General features: G+C 39.0%; 1 protein-coding gene across 19 annotated transcripts in view; it reads left to right on the top strand.

The window, feature by feature from the left end:
- The first annotated feature begins 1,308 nt into the window (after window positions 1-1,308).
- SYNRG (synergin gamma) overlaps window positions 1,309-17,814 on the top strand; it is a 77,426-nt gene continuing 60,920 nt past the window's right edge. For 5 of the 19 annotated variants that reach the window (XM_036104787.2, XM_078063883.1, XM_078063862.1 and 2 more), the window contains exons 1-3: window positions 1,312-1,478; window positions 7,632-7,672; window positions 11,004-11,125. In XM_036104787.2, coding sequence (XP_035960680.1) covers window positions 1,402-1,478; window positions 7,632-7,672; window positions 11,004-11,125 — 240 coding nt within the window. In that variant the 5' untranslated portion in view covers window positions 1,312-1,401. Of the gene's footprint in view, window positions 1,479-7,631; window positions 7,673-11,003; window positions 11,126-17,814 lie in introns of those variants that run through there. The other 14 variants (XM_078063832.1, XM_078063868.1, XM_078063876.1 and 11 more) reach the window with 10 other exon arrangements.

Consider the following 17,814-nt stretch of genomic DNA (forward strand, 5'->3'; position numbering starts at 1 on the left):
TCTATGATCCTGATATACCCCCTTCATTTGACTTTATTTTTTCTTTTTAGTATTTCCTCCTGTGTAACTACCCATCCTTAAATAACAGTGGCTATATACACCAGTATTAACTTGGTTTGTCAGTGGATTAATACCGAATTTAGCACTTTTATATCTGTTGGGACTATATGCTACACAAATTTCAGTTTCACCTAAAGAAGAAGAGAAATGAAATTAGTAGACCGTTATGAAAAGAGAATACATGATAACTGAATAGCTGCGCTAGTGAAATGAGTAAGGACTTTTATATGTAACACCTGGGTTTGAATCCTGGTCCTGCTGAGTTGCAACTCTATGACCTAGGCAAATTACAACTTCTTTTGACCTTAAGTTTTCTCATCTGCAAAATGCCGATACTAACTCTTAGGGACACTGAAGACTTGAAAAAATTCAGTAAGGTTCCTGACTAGTGATTTGTGCCCAATAAAAGATAACTATTACGACAAATGGTTTCCCTGTAAAAGCCTTGGGGCAAGAGTGAAAGATAAAGCTAATTATAATTAACCCACTACCTGCTAATAAGCAAACTGCTTGAAGGCTTGAAAAGGTTTACATCGGACTTTGGTATTTTACTTAACAGTAGTTCGAGTAGGGGAAAAAAAAATGCCCAAATTTTATATATATTTTATATAATATATCCAGATAAGTTCAGAGTAATGATGAACTGCTTTCCAAACACCGTTTTGCCCCTGCTTGCAAGTATAGGAAAAGCAGGGATTATTGGGTGGCATGGTGGCAGAACCAAACACATGGAACGGTGCGCGTTGAAGGTTTTACATACGGGCTAGGTTTATTTGCGCTAGGCTGCTTCACTAAATTTTAAATACCTTTATCTTCTGGGGTGGGTGCCAAAAGGAAGCTGCCGAATTCTCGGGAAAAAGTAGAAAGAGGTGATCACTGATCAGCGCCGTAAAGCTATCAAAGGAGCGTCCAGGATCCACCTACTCTTTAAGTGTAAAAAGAATAAAATACCCGTGCACCCATCATTCCAATTTAAAAAGCAGGATTCGATCTCCTCTTTTCACTAACCAACCTGACGGTTTTTCAAACGGAGGGACAACGCTCTGCCGCTGGGCCGCCAGCCGGACCTTCCGGAGGGCCTTGCCAGAGAATGAATCAGCTCCCCTGAGCCGTCCACGCAACCCCAGAACTAGAATCGCACTCGGAGGACCCCCAGCGGCGGTCGGGCCAAGTGACGAGGGCGCGCCGCAATCCCCCTCCCCGGGGCGCGGAGGGTCACGTGGGCGCATGGCTCCGCCCCGTCGCCCAGTCCGCGGCGTGGAGGGGCTGGCGTTTGCCCCGGAAGTGGCTGTCTTCCCCTGACAGCTGCTTGTAAGGTGGCGGCGGCGGGCCCGGAGCAAGATGGCGCTGCGGCCGGGAGCGGGAGCTGGCGGCGGTGGGGCCGCGGGAGCCGGCGCTGGGGCTGCCGGGGGAGGCAGGTGGGTGTGAAGAGCCGGGCCGGGCCCCAGGGCTGGCCCCGCCGGGGCGAGGGCTGTGTGGCAGTTATGGCGGTTTTCGCCCGCTTCGACCCCTTTTCCTTTGGCACTGGGTTACGGGAGAAGGGGGTCCTCCGGGGACCTAGGCCGAGGGGGCGGGGGAAGCCCGGCGCCCGACTCCTGTCTCCCAGGCTCAGGGGCGCTGGTGCTGTGGCCGAGCAGCGAGCGAGAGCGTCCCAGTGCGGGGAGGGGAGGAGGAAGAAGAGCAGGAGGTGAGGGTCCGCTCGGCTGGGCTGGCACCCGGCCGGGGCTGGGGAAAGCAGGAACCCCGACGTCTCGCTTCTAGCCCGGGCTGGCTCCGAGCGACCAGACTTCCCTTTCCCAGGGCTTTCCCGGCTTGACCGGGGTTAGGGTAGTGAAGGCTCTGAAAAAATCTGGTCACAAAACTGAACAGCTGATTCCAAGATTTGTGTGTGTGTACTGTTTGTCTTCCCCCGTTTAGAATGTCCTGTCCTTTTTATCACCTTAGGAACACACGAGAAACAGCAGGAAAAGGTAAAGACCTTTGAATTAATAAATAGAGCTCTTGTAGACGTAACTCTTAAGACTTGTCTCCTTATTAAAATCAAATCACTATTAAACAGCAGTTACACAGTTATTAGAACAAAGCTTCCAGACTTTTACTTAGTCCTTAAATAAATCTGTCCTCTGTCATGTAATAATTGCCTGTGGTTCTCATATCCAGAATGATAAAGGAGAAGAACGTCTGCAACTTGACAAGTTCATCATTTAAGGAAATCCTTTATTCGGGGAAGTTTTCGCCCCACTTCTGTAATGACCTAGTCTGAGTTTGTTTTGTTAGCCAACACATAGTGCATACACATTTGAAGATAAAATTAGCTTTTTATCTTCAGCATCCTAAATTATTTTTGGAAAGCAAAGTGTTAGTATTTTGATAGGCAGTGTTTTAATTTTGGAGTCAGGAACACTAAGCAGTGTGAAGTCTTTAAAGTTATCACCTCCTGCAGGTGCTTATATATATGCTAGGAAAAAAGGGCAGTGGCTGTTGAATGAACCACCTGTGTGCAGCCCCATTTTCCATTTCCTCAACACATCTTTTACTTTAGATTTAAAACTTTTCTTTTGTTTTCCAATCTACGCTGTTTCATTAGAGTCTTTCGTGAATACTTGATATGTCAGTTTCTGGCTGCAGAAGACATATGTAATCTATTTTCTATATGTGATGACAGTTTCTAAAATGTTCTTGAGTGGCATTAATTTGACCAAGTATATGATTAATCATGGCACTCAGTTCTGAAAAAATATAAATTTGGTATTTTAGGCCTATGGGTTTTCTTTTGGTTGTTTGGTTTCTCTTTGTGTGGGGGGAGGACCATGTGCAGAAAGTTGAGTGGATCATCCCCCTTAGTTTATAGTGTTTTAATGTCACCAGTCCATGAACACTCATTTTTAAAAATAAGTATGGCCTGAATTGTGATGGAAGTTCAATTGATTTTAAAATTTCTTTCATCTATAAAAGGTGGTTGGAGTAACATCGAATTCTAAAACTCTAGAGGAGTGGGACGCCTGGGTGGCTCAGTCGGTTAGTATGATCCCAGGGTCCTGGGATCCAGTCCCGCATCAGGCTCTCCTCCCTGCAGGAGCCTGCTTCTCCCTCTGCCTCCCACTCCCCCTGCTTGTGTGCTTGCTCTGACAAATAAATAAAATCTTTAAAAAATAAAAATAAAACTCTAGAGGATATATGGGAGAGAAAAGTGGCTTAAATGTTCCTTACCTTGCAAAATGTATGGTAACTGTTACATATATTGGAAACTTTCTGAGGCTGAAAAGCTGTATGCTCAATAAAGAAAGAATATTACAGTTTTTAGAGAGCAGTGGTGAGGGCTGAAGTTATTTTATAAGGAAGTTAACATTATGATAGCCTAAGTATATTTTAAGGGAAAAGAAAAAGAGCCAGGCAATCTTTCTCAGCTTTTAGTAGAGAAAATCCAGGAACTATAAGGTACCATATTTCTTAGATACTTGTTTCTGTTCTAAGAGACTAAACAAAAATCAATGACATTTTCCAACTTCCTTAACATTAGCCTACTTTTGATTGGTATCCTGGTTGGGCTACTTTAGAATAAATGGTAGAGTTATATAAAGGACAGAATTTACCCAAGAGATGAGAAGTATAATTTAAAAAAAAAAAAAAAAAAACAAGTACAGTGGAGAGAAAAGAATTGAAAGATCTTGATTAGTCTGTATCCTTCTGGGATATTATGATTTGTGAGCTTGTCTATGTTTTTCCTTCTGTTTTACAAGCTCCTTAAGGACTTCCTCATCTTTTCATCTTCCACTGCTTCTAGTACATTGTAACATAGAAAACATTCTGTAAATATTTGTGGATTCAAACTACATTGAAAGTAAAGGAGGTATTTCAGCTGGGCCCCATTTGGAGGAAGAGGAAGGGGTCAAGGGATTGTCATAAGAAATATGAAGGCCTACTGAACACTAAGGGAACAGCAGGTAAGGCCAGATGGATTGTGGCACTAAATGGGAGATGAGTTTTGTGAGGTAAAACTGAAAAAGTTGTGCTAAAACTGGAGGTGGCCTTGGATATAAAGGAAGGAAATTCAACTTAAGGGGGAATTATTATGTAGTTTTAATCCCAGGAGTGGCCTCATCAAATGGTCCTTTAGGAAGATGCACCTCACCTGTTCTCTATGAGCTGTATTAGGAGTTTGAGAGTCTGGAGGTGGAGAGGCTTTAGGAGGTTTTGTTGGGAGTCCATGCCTGCCAAGGGAAGGTTAGTAGCAAAGGTAACTGAAAGGGAAGGATGAATGGGACAGGCATGTGACAAGTAGACCTCTTGGTTCTGCTTTCATACTCAGGTATTGGTAATAAATAGTGGTTTTACCTTTGAAATTAAATTGTTGGTCATCTTGCTGCCCAGTTTTTGGGTTTTGGGTTTTTTTTTTTTTTTGCCAACCTTTTGCTGTCTCATCAGTGTCTTAGCTGCTTGTCTAACCAGTCTTAAAGCATGTTGATGTTAGTTGTCTAAACATTCCAGAGAATCATATGAATGGTACATAGGTCACTAAAGAGTTTGGGTTGCTAAATAATTACTGAAGTCATGTTTGTCAGTAATGTTCTTAATTTAGTTTTTATTGGTTTTCAAGATAACCTTTATACATCCTATACATTTATTCCTATCTGTCTGGTTATCTTAGTTGGGACCTTGGCAAACTTGCAGTTCTTGTGTTGTCATTTGACAGAGGGGGAAATAGGACAGGGTGGTGAAGGGGTTTGCATAGAACTTTACAGTTAATTTATGGCTGAACTGGAAAAAAAAATATAACTTGAGTTTCTGGTTTTTACTTAGCCACTAAGCCATATTGGTAATTGTAATCTTTAAGACTGATTTGGAGAAGTCTTGACAAGTTGATTACTTAAATGCATTGGTTCTAAGTTTGTAAATCGTAGTATGTATGAGTAGCTTTTTAAAAAAAGTGATACTACCAAATTTCAACTTGCAGTTTAAACATCTTATCCAGGTAACACACAGCTTAATTAATATATCTTGTGTGCAGTTCAGAAAAGCTGTTCACTATTCAAGCCTCTCTTTGGGTGTGGCCTGCTTGTCAGCAGTAGAATTTGCTAACAGTTCAAATCCTCTACAAAGCTATAAATCACATATAACCAGATGGATATCCAACTAGAACTTTGTAAACCACTTTACACAATTTTTTTTAATTAAAAATATTTTAGAGCTAAAAGACTCTAAAGTTTGGTTTTTAGCCTTTTTCCTGAGAAGGGGGTGTTACACAATAGAAAAATGCAAGGACACATAAATTTGGCATATAATTCCTGGATTTCACTAGATTCCTTAAAGATTATTCAAAACCCCCTTCAGATACTTTGACTCCCAAATTGAGTCTTTCCCACTCAGACTTTTTCTTCCTTGAATTGTCCCATTTTCTTTCCCTCCAGCCTTATAAAAAGAAGTTTCTCTTCCTTTTCAAAGCAGATCCTTTTTGCTACCTTCCTTTGTTAATCTCATTCCCTCAGAAACTTTGTTTTATCAGTTAGTAAGTATATCTTTTCTGTCCTAAACCTTTCTCCGTACAGGTCCAAGGGTTTCTCTTCCTCTTGACACTGTTTACTCAGAGATCAGCATTTTCGGAAGCAGTGAGCTTTTTTTGTTAATCCTCATTCTGATCACCTTTTCTAAAGCATTAGATACTGGTAATTACTTCTTTCTGAAATGTGGTCCTTCCTCAGTTATCACTCAATTATAACTAACTCCCTTGGTTTTCGGTGGCCATTCCTTACTCAGTTTTCACCATAAGAATTCTCCAAGTTGCCCTTTGGTGTCTTCTCCCTATATATGCACATTCCCTTAGCTATTTCATTCACAACCAGGGCATAATTTTATTTTTTTTACCTTTATTTAAAAGAGCCTCTCTAGGGGCGCCTGGGTGGCTCAGTCATTAAGCGTCTGCCTTCGGCTCAGGTCATGATCCCAGGGTCCTGGGATCGAGCCCTGCATCGGGCTCCCTGCTCAGCGGGGAGCCTGCTTCTCTCTCTCCCTCTGTTGTTCCTCCTCCTTGTGCTCTCTCTCTGTCAAATAAACAAATAAAATCTTAAAAAAAAATTTTTTTATTTATTTGACACAGAGAGACAGTGAGAGAGGGAACACACACACACACACACACGCATGTATATATCTCCAAAAGAATTGACAGGGAGGACTCAAACAGATACTTGTACACCAATGTTCTTAGCAGCATTACTCACAATAGCCAAAAGATAGAAACAACCCAAGTGTCCATCAACAGATGAGTGGACAAACAAAATGTGGTATGTACATACAATGGAGTATTATTCAGCCATAACAGGGAAAGAAATGCTGATACCTGCTACAACATGGATGAACCTTGAAAACATTATGTCAAGTGAAATAAGCCACGTACAGAAAGGATAAGTATCTCGTATGATTCTACTTAATCTGAGGTAGCTAGAATAGGCAAATTCATAGAGACAAAAAGTAGTGACCACCAGGGCTTAGGGGAGGGAGTGATGGGGAGTTATTATTTAATGGGTATAGAGTCTTTATTACGGATGATGAAAAAGTTCTGGAAATGGATCATGGTGATAGTTGTACAACATCATGAGTGAACCTAACGCTACAAACTATACACTTAAAACTGGTTAAAATGGGGGCGCCTGGGTGGCTCAGTTGGTTAAGCGACTGCCTTCGGCTCAGGTCATGATCCCGGAGTCCTGGGATCGAGTCCCACATCGGGCTCCCGGCTCGGCGGGGAGCCTGCTTCTCCCTCTGACCCTATCCCCTCTCATGCTGTTTCTCTTTCTCTCTCTCTCTCTCAAATAAATAAATAAATAAAATCTAAAAAAAAAAAAAAAAAAAAACTGGTTAAAATGGTAAAATTTTGTGATGTGTATTTTACCACAATTAATAATCTCTGCCTTCATATAGTACTCAGAGGAAAATCAAAGGTCCTCCACAGTCTGCTTCTCTAATCCTATATCTTATATTCAACCTTAAATCATTTCTCTAAACACACAGCTCTGGCCTCAGAGCTTTCCCTCAAACTATAGTGTGACTCTCTTTGAGGTTCGGCTTAAGAGATACCTTCACAAAATTGTGAGCTATATAACCCATCAAATTAATCTTTTTCTTTTCATCTCTGTTAGTATTTTGGACCTCTCCCAGCACTTAGCACGTTCTATCCGATATTAGAGTTAGTTGCTTGCATGCATGTCTTCAACAAGACCGTGAGCTGCTTCAATTCCTCCATGTAGTAGGTACTCAGTAAATGTTCGCTGAATTGAATCTAATCCAGCCTTCTCATATTATGGATGGAGAAATTGGAATCTAGAGAAGCCACACAGTGACAGGACCAAGACTAGTTTCAAGGTCTTCTGTTGTCTAGTTCAGAAATTTTCTCCCTATGCTAACATGCTGTCATGCATCCTATGGATGTTCAGTCTGTATTGATATTCAGTATTGTACTATAGAACAAATGGCAGGACCCTGTTTACACTTCTTTTGTTTATGTAAAAAATTACATGTTTTATTTGAAATCATTGTATATATTAAATAATCCTGATATGTTTTTCTTCTCTTCTCAGCTTCATGTTCCCTGTTGCAGGTGGAATGAGACCCCCTCAAGGTATGTGAAAGCTGAAGTTTTAAACTTTTCACTTTCATGTTTCTGAACTTGGGAATTAAGTGAATAAAAAAGTCTTGTTGCTGCCAAATAGAGTAAAATTTTCCTACAGTCTTGAACCTATATATATGCCAGCTATTCTTAAAATTTCTCAAAAATTGTGTAATTCTAGATTGTTAGCTCCAGAGGGCAGAAGCTATGTCTGCCTTATGCTCATCGGTATCTGCAGCACCCAGCATACTGTTAGAAAATTATAGGGTCTCTGTGGATGTTTGTTGAACCCTTTAATTACTTTATACTACCATGTTTTCTCTATATGATTTGGTCTTATGTATGTAAGAGAGCATATATTCTGATGCAATATAGATTATTTCTTAAGTCTCAGTTTTATTCTTTTCAATTTCTTTACTGGGTGTATCCCTTCTGTTTCAGACAAGGGCCTACCAATACCAGTTCTAGCTGTGTCTTTAGGGCAACTGTAGTGAAGGGATACAGTCTTGACTCAACGCCGCTGTGCCACTGGGACACAGCACTGAAGAAAGAATGTGTCTGCCTTTCTCTTCTTTCTGCTCACACCCTGACACATACCAGTCTGCTTCTGAAAACTGTCCCTTCTCACAAAGCCAGTGTTGATTGCTTATGGTGGAATTGCTAGAGAAACTGAGACTCCCAGGTCACCACTAGAGATGAAAGATAAAGAGTGGCTCAGTAGCAGGTGGTCAGTGGCTCATACTGACTTTGTCTCCATTTGCAATCAGTGATGGAGGTTGAGTTTCAGGTAAATTTTTCCAAGGGTCAGTTGTATTATTTTCATTGTGCTGACATTTATGCATTATTTAAGCTATCTGTAATTAGATGTGTCCCAGATTTAGACCGAATGGTTTGAGATCTTTTGTTCTTTAGGAAGGTGTTACAGAGTTATTCATTACTGTGGCTCAAGAGTTTGCATTTTTATAAAACTTCCAAGTAAAAATCTGCATTTGGAGCAAGAAGAGAGCCCAAAAGTTTGCCTGATATTTTTTCTTCTGGAATTTGGAATTGTTTTTGAGATTTTTTTCTTTTTACAAAGAATGTTAGTGTGGACTTTTTGATCATTACAAGGCTTTAAATTATGCATGGATTATTTCTGAAAGCATATACAAGAAGCTGACAGCAAGAGTAACCACAAGATCATGAGTAGGTAAACAGGAGACAAGAGAGAGACGAGAGTTTTCACTGTGCATACTTTCATGCCTTTAAATGTTGTACCAGATACCTGAGTTACCCATTCAAGAATTAAATAAAACTAATCCAAATGAACAAAACTTTAGGTCCAAAGGGGCAAGAGGGAAAACATGGACGTTCCATGAGGGTAAGGACCTGGTTTTGTAGACTACCGTATCCCTAGAATGGTGCCTGACAAGGAGTAGGCCCTCAAATGTTTGAATAAATGATTGAGTGAATAAATGAATGCCACTAATAATGTTACTTGTAAATATGGATGTTCATGCTTCTGAAATTAAACTGTGTATAAATAACCTTTAAGGTACACAGAACTCACAAGGTAAATGTGGTATACTTTACCAGACTTTTAATTTTTTTAAATCAAAATTTGATTAAAAGCTCCTTATACTAGAACCAACACAGATGTAATAAAGTGCAGAATTAGGTTGAAATTTGTGTTCAGGCCATGTAGGGATTTTGTTTTGTTCACAGTTGTATACCAACTCTCTAGAACTGTGCCTAAAATATAGTAGGCACTTAGTATTTATTAAATTCCCAAAGGTATATATCTTTAGTCTCCACTCTTGGGAATATTTCATTGGAAAAGTTTGGGAGTTATTTTACTCTAAATCATATTTTCATGATAGTTCTCCTGCCATTGCATTATATACTTTCCATGCTGATGGCTATTTAGTGGTAAATGTTATATTAACTATTCATGTAAGGAAAGAGAAGAGGAATACCATTTCTTCAAGCATATTAGGTATTAAACAGTTTTACAGATAAGAAACTGAGGCACAGGGGTGCCTGGGTGGCTCAGTCGTTAAGTGTCTGCCTTTGGCTCAGGTCATGATCCCAGGGTCCTGGGATCAAGCCCCGCATCGGGCTCCAGCCCCACATTGGGCTCCCTGTTTCGCCGGAAGCCTGCTTCTCCCTCTCCCACTACCCCTGCTTGTGTTCCCTCTCTTCGCTGTGTCTCTCTGTGTCAAATAAATAAATAAAATCTTAAAAAAAAAAAAGAAACTGAGGCACAGAAGTTAAGCAAGTCCCGAAGGTACTAAGTGACATTTCTCATTGGCATCCACAGTTCATGCTATTAGTATATATGTTATTGTATAGTTACATGCTGCTGCATAAAAAAATACCCCAAAACTTAAAAAATACACATTTTATTATTTCACATTGTATCCACAGATCAGGTATCTGGGAATGGCTTCACTGGGTGGTTTTGGCTCAGGACCAAAGAGATTGCAGTAAAGATGTCAACCAGGGCTGTAGGCATCTTAAGGTTAGTTAGGGCTGGGTGATCTGTTTCCAAGATGGCTTACTCATACAGATGATAAATTTGTGCTGCCTTTTGGCAAGAGGTTTCAGTTCCATGCCACATGGATTCTTCATAGGACCTTGAGTATTCTTACCGTGTGGCGGTAGCTTTCCCCAGAGCAAGTGATGGAAGAGAGCAAGGAGGAAGCTGCAGTGCCTTTTAAGAAACCAGCCTTGGAAGTTATACACAGTCATTTCCACCATATCCTATTGGTTATACTGGTCAGCCCTATTCAGTGTGGGAGGAGTGACAAGGGAATGAGTACCAAGAGGCAGAGATTGCTGGGGTCCATCTTGAAGGCCAATATCACAATTAGGCCATCCTGTCCATTTTTTAAGTAGGCACAAAAATTCTGTAGAAAAGTTATTATCTTCACTTTACAAATGAAGTTTTGTAACTTGCCCAAGATCGCATAGCTAAGTAACGGATGGAATTGGAATTCATACTCAGGTCTATCTGTCTCCACGGCCTGTGCTTTTTCCACTAAACTGTGCTGCCTCCCAGGTAACAAGTCCTTCATGTACTTATGGTTTTAAGAAAATAAACTTTAAACTACATTGACTTTAGGGGCACCTGGGTGGCTCAGTTGGTTAAGCATCTGATTCTTGATTATGGCTCGGGTCGTGATCTTGGGGTCGTCAGATCAAGCTCCGCGTTGGGCTCTGTGCTGGGTGTGGAGCCTGCTTGGGATTCTCTCTCCCTCTGCCCCTCCCAAGCTCGCGTGCACACACACACACACTCTCAAAAAAAAATTTTTTTTTAATAAAAAATAAATACAGTGTCTTTAATGACACCTTTGTTTTTCAGCAGGACTGATGCCGATGCAGCAGCAAGGATTTCCTATGGTCTCTGTCATGCAGCCGAATATGCAAGGCATGCTAGGAATGAATTATAGTTCTCAAATGTCCCAAGGACCTATTGCCATGCAGGTACTTGCCTCTTTAACCAATTGTTTACAAAGTTATTGTTTGTTGTTATGTGTTACATACTAAGAGCTACATACCAGGAGCTTAATATTATATTTGGAAATGTCTGCCTCTTAGGTGGCTTCCTTCAAATATGTTCATAAGAATGGGGGAAGATAAATCATGTAAGGAAAATCTGGTGGTGACTACTTTGATTACTGGCTTAGAAGAATTTTAGAATGACATCTTGGAAAGTTCAGGGACCTGATGCCATGAAGAAGCATTGTTAGAAGTAACATTGTTCTCGTGAAAGGGGCAGTGTCATTGTTTGGAAGACTTAGAGCCTTCTTTATATTGAATTGTGTAATCCCCATAACTTTTTAAAGAGGTAGTGTCTCCATTTTTCTGAGAAGGAATCTGCAGCTTTGTGAGGATGCTTACAGAGCATAGGAAGCCAGGATTTGAACCTAAATCTTGAATAAGTCTGTTTTATCCAAATTAATACATTGAATTCTGTCTCAATTGAATAGTTTAAAGCAGTGGAATGACACAATCAGGTTTGTATTTCAAAAAGATCATCCTGACTGCTGACTAGAGAAGGATTGGAGGGAGAGGAGGGAAAAGTAGATAGAAGGAGAATCATTAAAAGGCTGATGTAGTTAGAGCAGGTGATGTGTTGACTGATTAAAGCAAATAATGTTACATTTTAATTTTAGAATTGGTGAATGAAATTGATAGTATCAGGATTTAGTAAGCACTGCCTAAGATGGGCTTCTTCCATTTTGGATCTCTCTGTCTTTGTAAATTATCTTCTTTAGCTATGATATCCATTTAAACCAAGTAGCCAAATAAACTGAATCCAGGAGTCAGGTCTTTGAATGGCTGAATCCAAAGTGTTACAGTAATTTTTTTTTTTTAAATAAACATATTGGGGGCGTCTCGGTGCAGTCCGGTTAAGCATCCAACTCTTGGTTTCTGCTCAGGTCGTGATCTGAGTTGTGGAATCCAGCCCCACGTTGGGCTCCTTGCTCAACACGGAATGAGCTTGAGACTCTCTCTCTCTCCCCCCTCCTCTGCCACTCCCCCCGCACTGTCTCTTTAAAATGAATAAATAAATCTTTAAAATAAATGTATTCATTCACAAATAAGCCAGAACCAAGAGTTTCCATACTGTTAATAAATATTATAATGGCATATATTTTGTTTTTGCTAATTATTTAAAATTTTCTATGTGTGTTTTATCATGTATACAAATATATTAGTACAGTAGCACATGTATATAATTTATAAATAAGTAATATTCAGCATTTACAATCGGAATTTAAGTTGAAACTATTGTCATGTTGAAGTCATTTAAGCAAATAAAGCTTCTGTGTTGTATGTAAAGATTTGGGAGAACTTCCAGAATCATTGTTTATTCATTGCCAGTAAAAGAAGAAATGGCACTAAATTGAGCTTTCGTAGGTTTTAAATCCATGTTACTCAGCTTTTGCTAGATTATGTTACATAAATAGCAATCCCAAAATCTCTGACTTAGAAAAACAAAAGTTTATTTTTTCATTTGTGATACTTGTCCTTTGTGGGTTGGCTGTGACTCCGATCCATGTTCTCTTTATCCTGGGACCCTTACCTAGGACATCCCAGACTCTTGACATAAGGAAAAGAGATGGCCAAACGCTGTTACAACTTCTAAAGCTTCCTCTCAGAGGTGGCATTTATCAGTTACTTCTACTCACCAAAGTAATGTGGTCAAAACAAACAGCAGTAGGGGAAGAATATACCAGGAAGAATGCACATCACATAGGAATGTATAATCTTTGAGTAAAGACAGCAAATAGCTGGAAACAATCTACCATAGAATGCAATATTGTTGTTGTTTATTGAAGTATAGTTAACATACAGTGTTATATTAGCTTCAGGTGTACAATATAATGATTAACCAATTCTATATATTACTCAGTGCTTATCAAGATAAGTATACTCTTGATCCCCTTTTTTTCACCCCTCCTTCCATTCACCTCCATCTGGCACACACTAGTTCTCTTAAGAGTTTGTTTCTTGGTTTCTCTCTCTTTTTTTTTTTTTTTTTGGTTGTTCCCTTGTTTTGTTTCTTAAATTCCACATATGGGTGAAATCATATAGTGTTTGTCTTTCTCTGAGTGACTTGTTTCACTGTGTCATGGCAAATGGCAAGATCTTATTCTTTTTTATAGCTGAGTCATATTGCATTATATATATGTGTATATATGGCACATCTTCTTTAGCCATTCATCTTTGGATAGACACTTGGTTTGTTTCCATATCTTGGCTATTATAAATAATGCAGCAATAAACATAGGGGTACATAGTGTTTTCATTTTCTTTTTTTGTTGTTGTTGTTAAAGATTTTATTTATTTATTTGAGAGAGAGAGCACGAGTTGTGGGCAGAGGGAGAGGGAGAAGCAGACTCCCCACTGAGCAGGGAGCCTGATGTGCGGCTCAATCTCAGGACCTCAAGATGATGACCTGAGCTGAAGGCAGACGCTTAACTGACTGAGCCACCCAGGTGCCCCGTGTTTTCATTTTCTTTGGGTAAATACCTAGTAGTGGAATTACTGGATCATATGGTAATTCTATTTTTAATTTTTTGAGGACCCTCCATACTGTTTTCCACAGTGACGGTAGCAGTTTGAATTCCACCAAAGATGCATGAGGGTTCCTTTTTCTCCACATCCTTGCCAACACTTGTTATTTCTTGTATTTTTGACTTTAGCCATTCTGACTGGTGTGAGGTGTTATCATTGTAATTTTGATTTGCATTTCCATGATGATGAGTGATGTTGAGCATCTTTTCATGTGTCTTTTGGCCATCTGATGTCTTCCTTGGAAAAATGTCTATTGAGGTCCCATTTTTAATCACCTTGTTTGTGTTTTTGGTGTTGAATTATATATATTGAATAGATAGATAAATATTGAATTATTTTGGATATTAACCCCTTATCGAATACATTATTTACAAATACCTTCTCCCATTCAGTAGGTTGCTTTTTTGTTTTGTTGATGATTTCCTTTGCTGTGCACAAGCATTTTATTTTGGTGTAGTCCCAATAGTTTAATTTTGCTTTTGTTTCCCTTGTCTGAGGAGACATATCTAGAAAAATATTGCTATGGCCAATGTCAAAGAAATTACTGCCTGTGTTTTCTTCTAGAAGTTTTATAATTTCAGGTCTCACATTTAGGTCTTTAATCCATTTTGAGTTTATTTTTGTGTATGGTGTAAGAAAGTGGCCCAATTTCATTATTTTGCATGTAGTTGTCCAGTTTTCCTAGCACCATTAGTTGAAGAGGCTGTCGTCTTCCCCATTGTATGTTCTTGCCTCTCTTTTATTGTAGATTAATTGACCCTATAAGCGTGGATTTATTTCTAGGTTCTCTATCCTGTTCCATTGATCTGTGTGTCCTTATTTTTGTGCCAATACCATATTGTTGGGGGTTTTTTGTGGTTTTTTTTTTTTTTTTAGAATTTATTTATTTATTTATTTGAGAGAGATTGAGAGAAAGAGAGCATGAGCATGAGGGGGAAGGGCAGAGGGAGAGGAAAAAGCAGACTCCACACTGAGCAGGGAGCCTGATGCCAGGCTCGATCCCAGGAGCCTGAGATCATGACCTCAACAGAAGGCAGACACTTAACCAACTGAACCACCCAGGCACCCCAGTACCATATTGTTTTGATTACTACAGCTTTGTAGTATATCTTGAAATCTGGGATGGTGATAACCTCTGGCTTTCTCAAGATTGCTTTGGCTATTCAAGCTCTTTTGTGTTCCATACAAATTTTAGTATTACTTGTTCTAGTTCTGTAAAAAATGTTGTTGGTATTTTGATAGGGATTGCATTGAATCTGTAGGTTGCTTTGGGTAATATGAATATTTTAACAATATTAATTCTTCCAGTCCATGAGCATGGACTGTCTTTCCATTTGTGTCATCTTCAGTCTTTCTCATCAATATCTTATAGTTTTCAGAGTAGAGGTCTTTTGACTCCTTGGTTCAGTTTATTCCTAGGTATTTTATGACTTTTGGTGTAATTGTAAATGGGATTGTTTTCTTAATTTCTCTTTCTGCTACTTCCATTGTTAGTGTATAGAAATGCAACAGATTTCTGTATATTAATTTTATACCCTGAAACTTTACTAAATTCATTTATCAATTCTGATAGTCTTTTGGTAGGCTTTAGGGTTTCCTACTTATAGTATCATGTCATCTGCAAATACTGACAATTTTACTTCCTTATCATTTAGGATGCATTTTATTTCTTTCTCTTGTCTGATGGTTATGGCTGAGACTTCCAGTACTGTGTTGAATTGAAGTGGTGAGAATGGATATCCTTGTCTTGTTCCTAGTGTTAGAGGAAAAGCTCTCAGTTTTTCACTATTGAGTATAATGTTAGCTGTTTGTTTTTTATATACAGCTTTTACTATATTGAGGTATGTTCCCTCTAAACCCATTTTGTTGAGTTTTTAATCATGAATAGATATTGTATTTTGTCAAATCCTTTGTCCACATCTACTGAAATTATCACAGTTTTTATCCTTTCTCTTGTTAATGTGATATATCAATGCTGATAGCAAATATTGAGCCACCCACCCTTGCATCCCTGAAATAAATCCCATTTGATATGGTGAATGATTTTTTTTTAATGTATTGTTGGATTTGGCTTGCTAATATTTTGTTGAGGATTTTTACATCTATGTTTCTCAGAGATATTGGCCTATAGTTTTCTTTTTTTGTAGTGTCTGTCTGATTTTGGTATCAGGGTAATAATGCTGGCCTCGTAGAGTGAATTTGGAAGCTTTCATTCCTGTTCTATTTTTTGGACTAGTTTGAGAAGACTAGGCATTAACTTTTCTTTAAATGTTTGGTAGAATTCGCCTATGAAAGCATCTGGTCCTGGACTTTTGTTTTTTGGGAATTTTTTTTTTTTTTTTTTTTTTTTTTTTAAAGATTTTTTATTTATTTATTCAGGAGAGACAGAGAGAGAGAGAGGCAGAGGGAGAAGCAGGCTCCCAAGGAGCAGGGAGCCCGATGCGGGACTCGATCCCAGGTCTCTGGGATCATGACCTGAGCCGAAGGCAGACGCTTAACCATCTGAGCCACCCAGGTGCCCTGGGAATTTTTTGATTATTGATTCAGTTTCATTGCTAGTAACCAGTGTGTTCAAATTTTCTATTTCTTCCTCATTCAGTTTTGGAATGTTACATATTCCTAGGAATTTATCCATTTCTTCTGGGTTGTCCAATTTGTTGGTATATAATTTTTCATTATATCCTCTTATAATCCTTTGTATTTCTGTGGTATTTGTTATTTCTCCTTCTTCATTTCTGGTTTTATTTATTTGAATCCTTTTTTTCTTGATGAGTCTGGCTAAAGGTTTATCAATTTTTTTTTCTTTACAAAGAACCAACTCCTGGTGTCATTGATCTGTTCTTTTTTTTTTTTGTAGTCTCTATTTCATTTACTTGGGCTGCAATCTTTATTATTTCCTTCCTTCTACTGGCTTTGAGCTTTGCTTTTTTTTTTTTTTCCTAGTTCCTTCAGATGTAGGATTAGATTCTTTATTTGAGATTTTTCTGAGGTAGGACTGTATTGCTATAATCTTCCCTCATAGGACAGCTCTTGTTGCATCTCAAAGATTTTGGACCATTGTGTTTTCATTTTCATTTGTCTCCATATATTTTGAGATTTCCTCTTTGATTTCTTGGTTGACCCATTCATTGTTTAGTAGCATGTTATTTGTGTTATTTCCAGATATTTTCTTGTGGTTGATTTCTAGTTTCATACTGTTGTGGTTGGAAAAAATGCGTTTTATATATATTTTTTTTTTTTCCTTTCATCATTTTCTTACTCCTGATTATGACCTTTTCTTGCCAAAGAATTCCCTTTTACATTTCTTGTAAGGCTGGTTTAGTGATAAACTCCTTTAGCTTTTTTTTTTTTTTTTTTTTTTTAAGGTTTTATTTATTTATTTGACAGAGACACAGCGAGAGAGGGAACACAGCAGGGGGAGTGGGAGAGGGAGAAGCAGGCTCTCCGCGGAGCAGGGAGCCTGATGCGGAGCAGGGAGCCTGATGCGGGGCTCGATCCCAGGACCCTGGGATCACGACCTGAGCCGAAGGCAGATGCTTAATGACTGAGCCACCCAGGCGCCCCACTCCTTTAGCTTTTGTATGTTTGGGAAACTCTTTATCTCTCGTATTATTAATGATAACCTTACACGGTAGAGGATTCTTGTTTGCAGGATTTTTTCTTTCAGCACTTTGAATATATCATGCCACTGCTTGCTGGCCTGCAGAGTGTCTCCTAAAAAATCAGCTAATAGCTTTATGGGGTTTCCCTTGTATATAACTGTTTTCTTTTGCTGCTTTTAAAATTCTCCCTTTATTACCTCTTTTTAATTATTGTGTGTCTTGATGTGGACCTCCTTGGGTTCATCTTGTTGGGGACTCTCTGATTCCTGATCTGGATGTCTCTTTCCTTCCCCAGATGAGGGAGGTTTTCAGCTATTACTTCTTTAAATAAGTTTTCTGCCCCCTTCTCTCTGTCTTCTTCTGGGATCTCTATAAAGTGAATGTTGTTATGCTTGATGATATTGCAGAGTTTCCTTAACCTGTTCTCATTTATTATTACTCTTTTTGTTGTTGCTGTTAAGCTTGGTTGCATTTCATTAAGCTGTC

The sequence above is a fragment of the Halichoerus grypus genome, chromosome 2 (assembly GCF_964656455.1).
Source record: "Halichoerus grypus chromosome 2, mHalGry1.hap1.1, whole genome shotgun sequence".
Lineage (NCBI taxonomy): Eukaryota > Metazoa > Chordata > Mammalia > Carnivora > Phocidae > Halichoerus > Halichoerus grypus.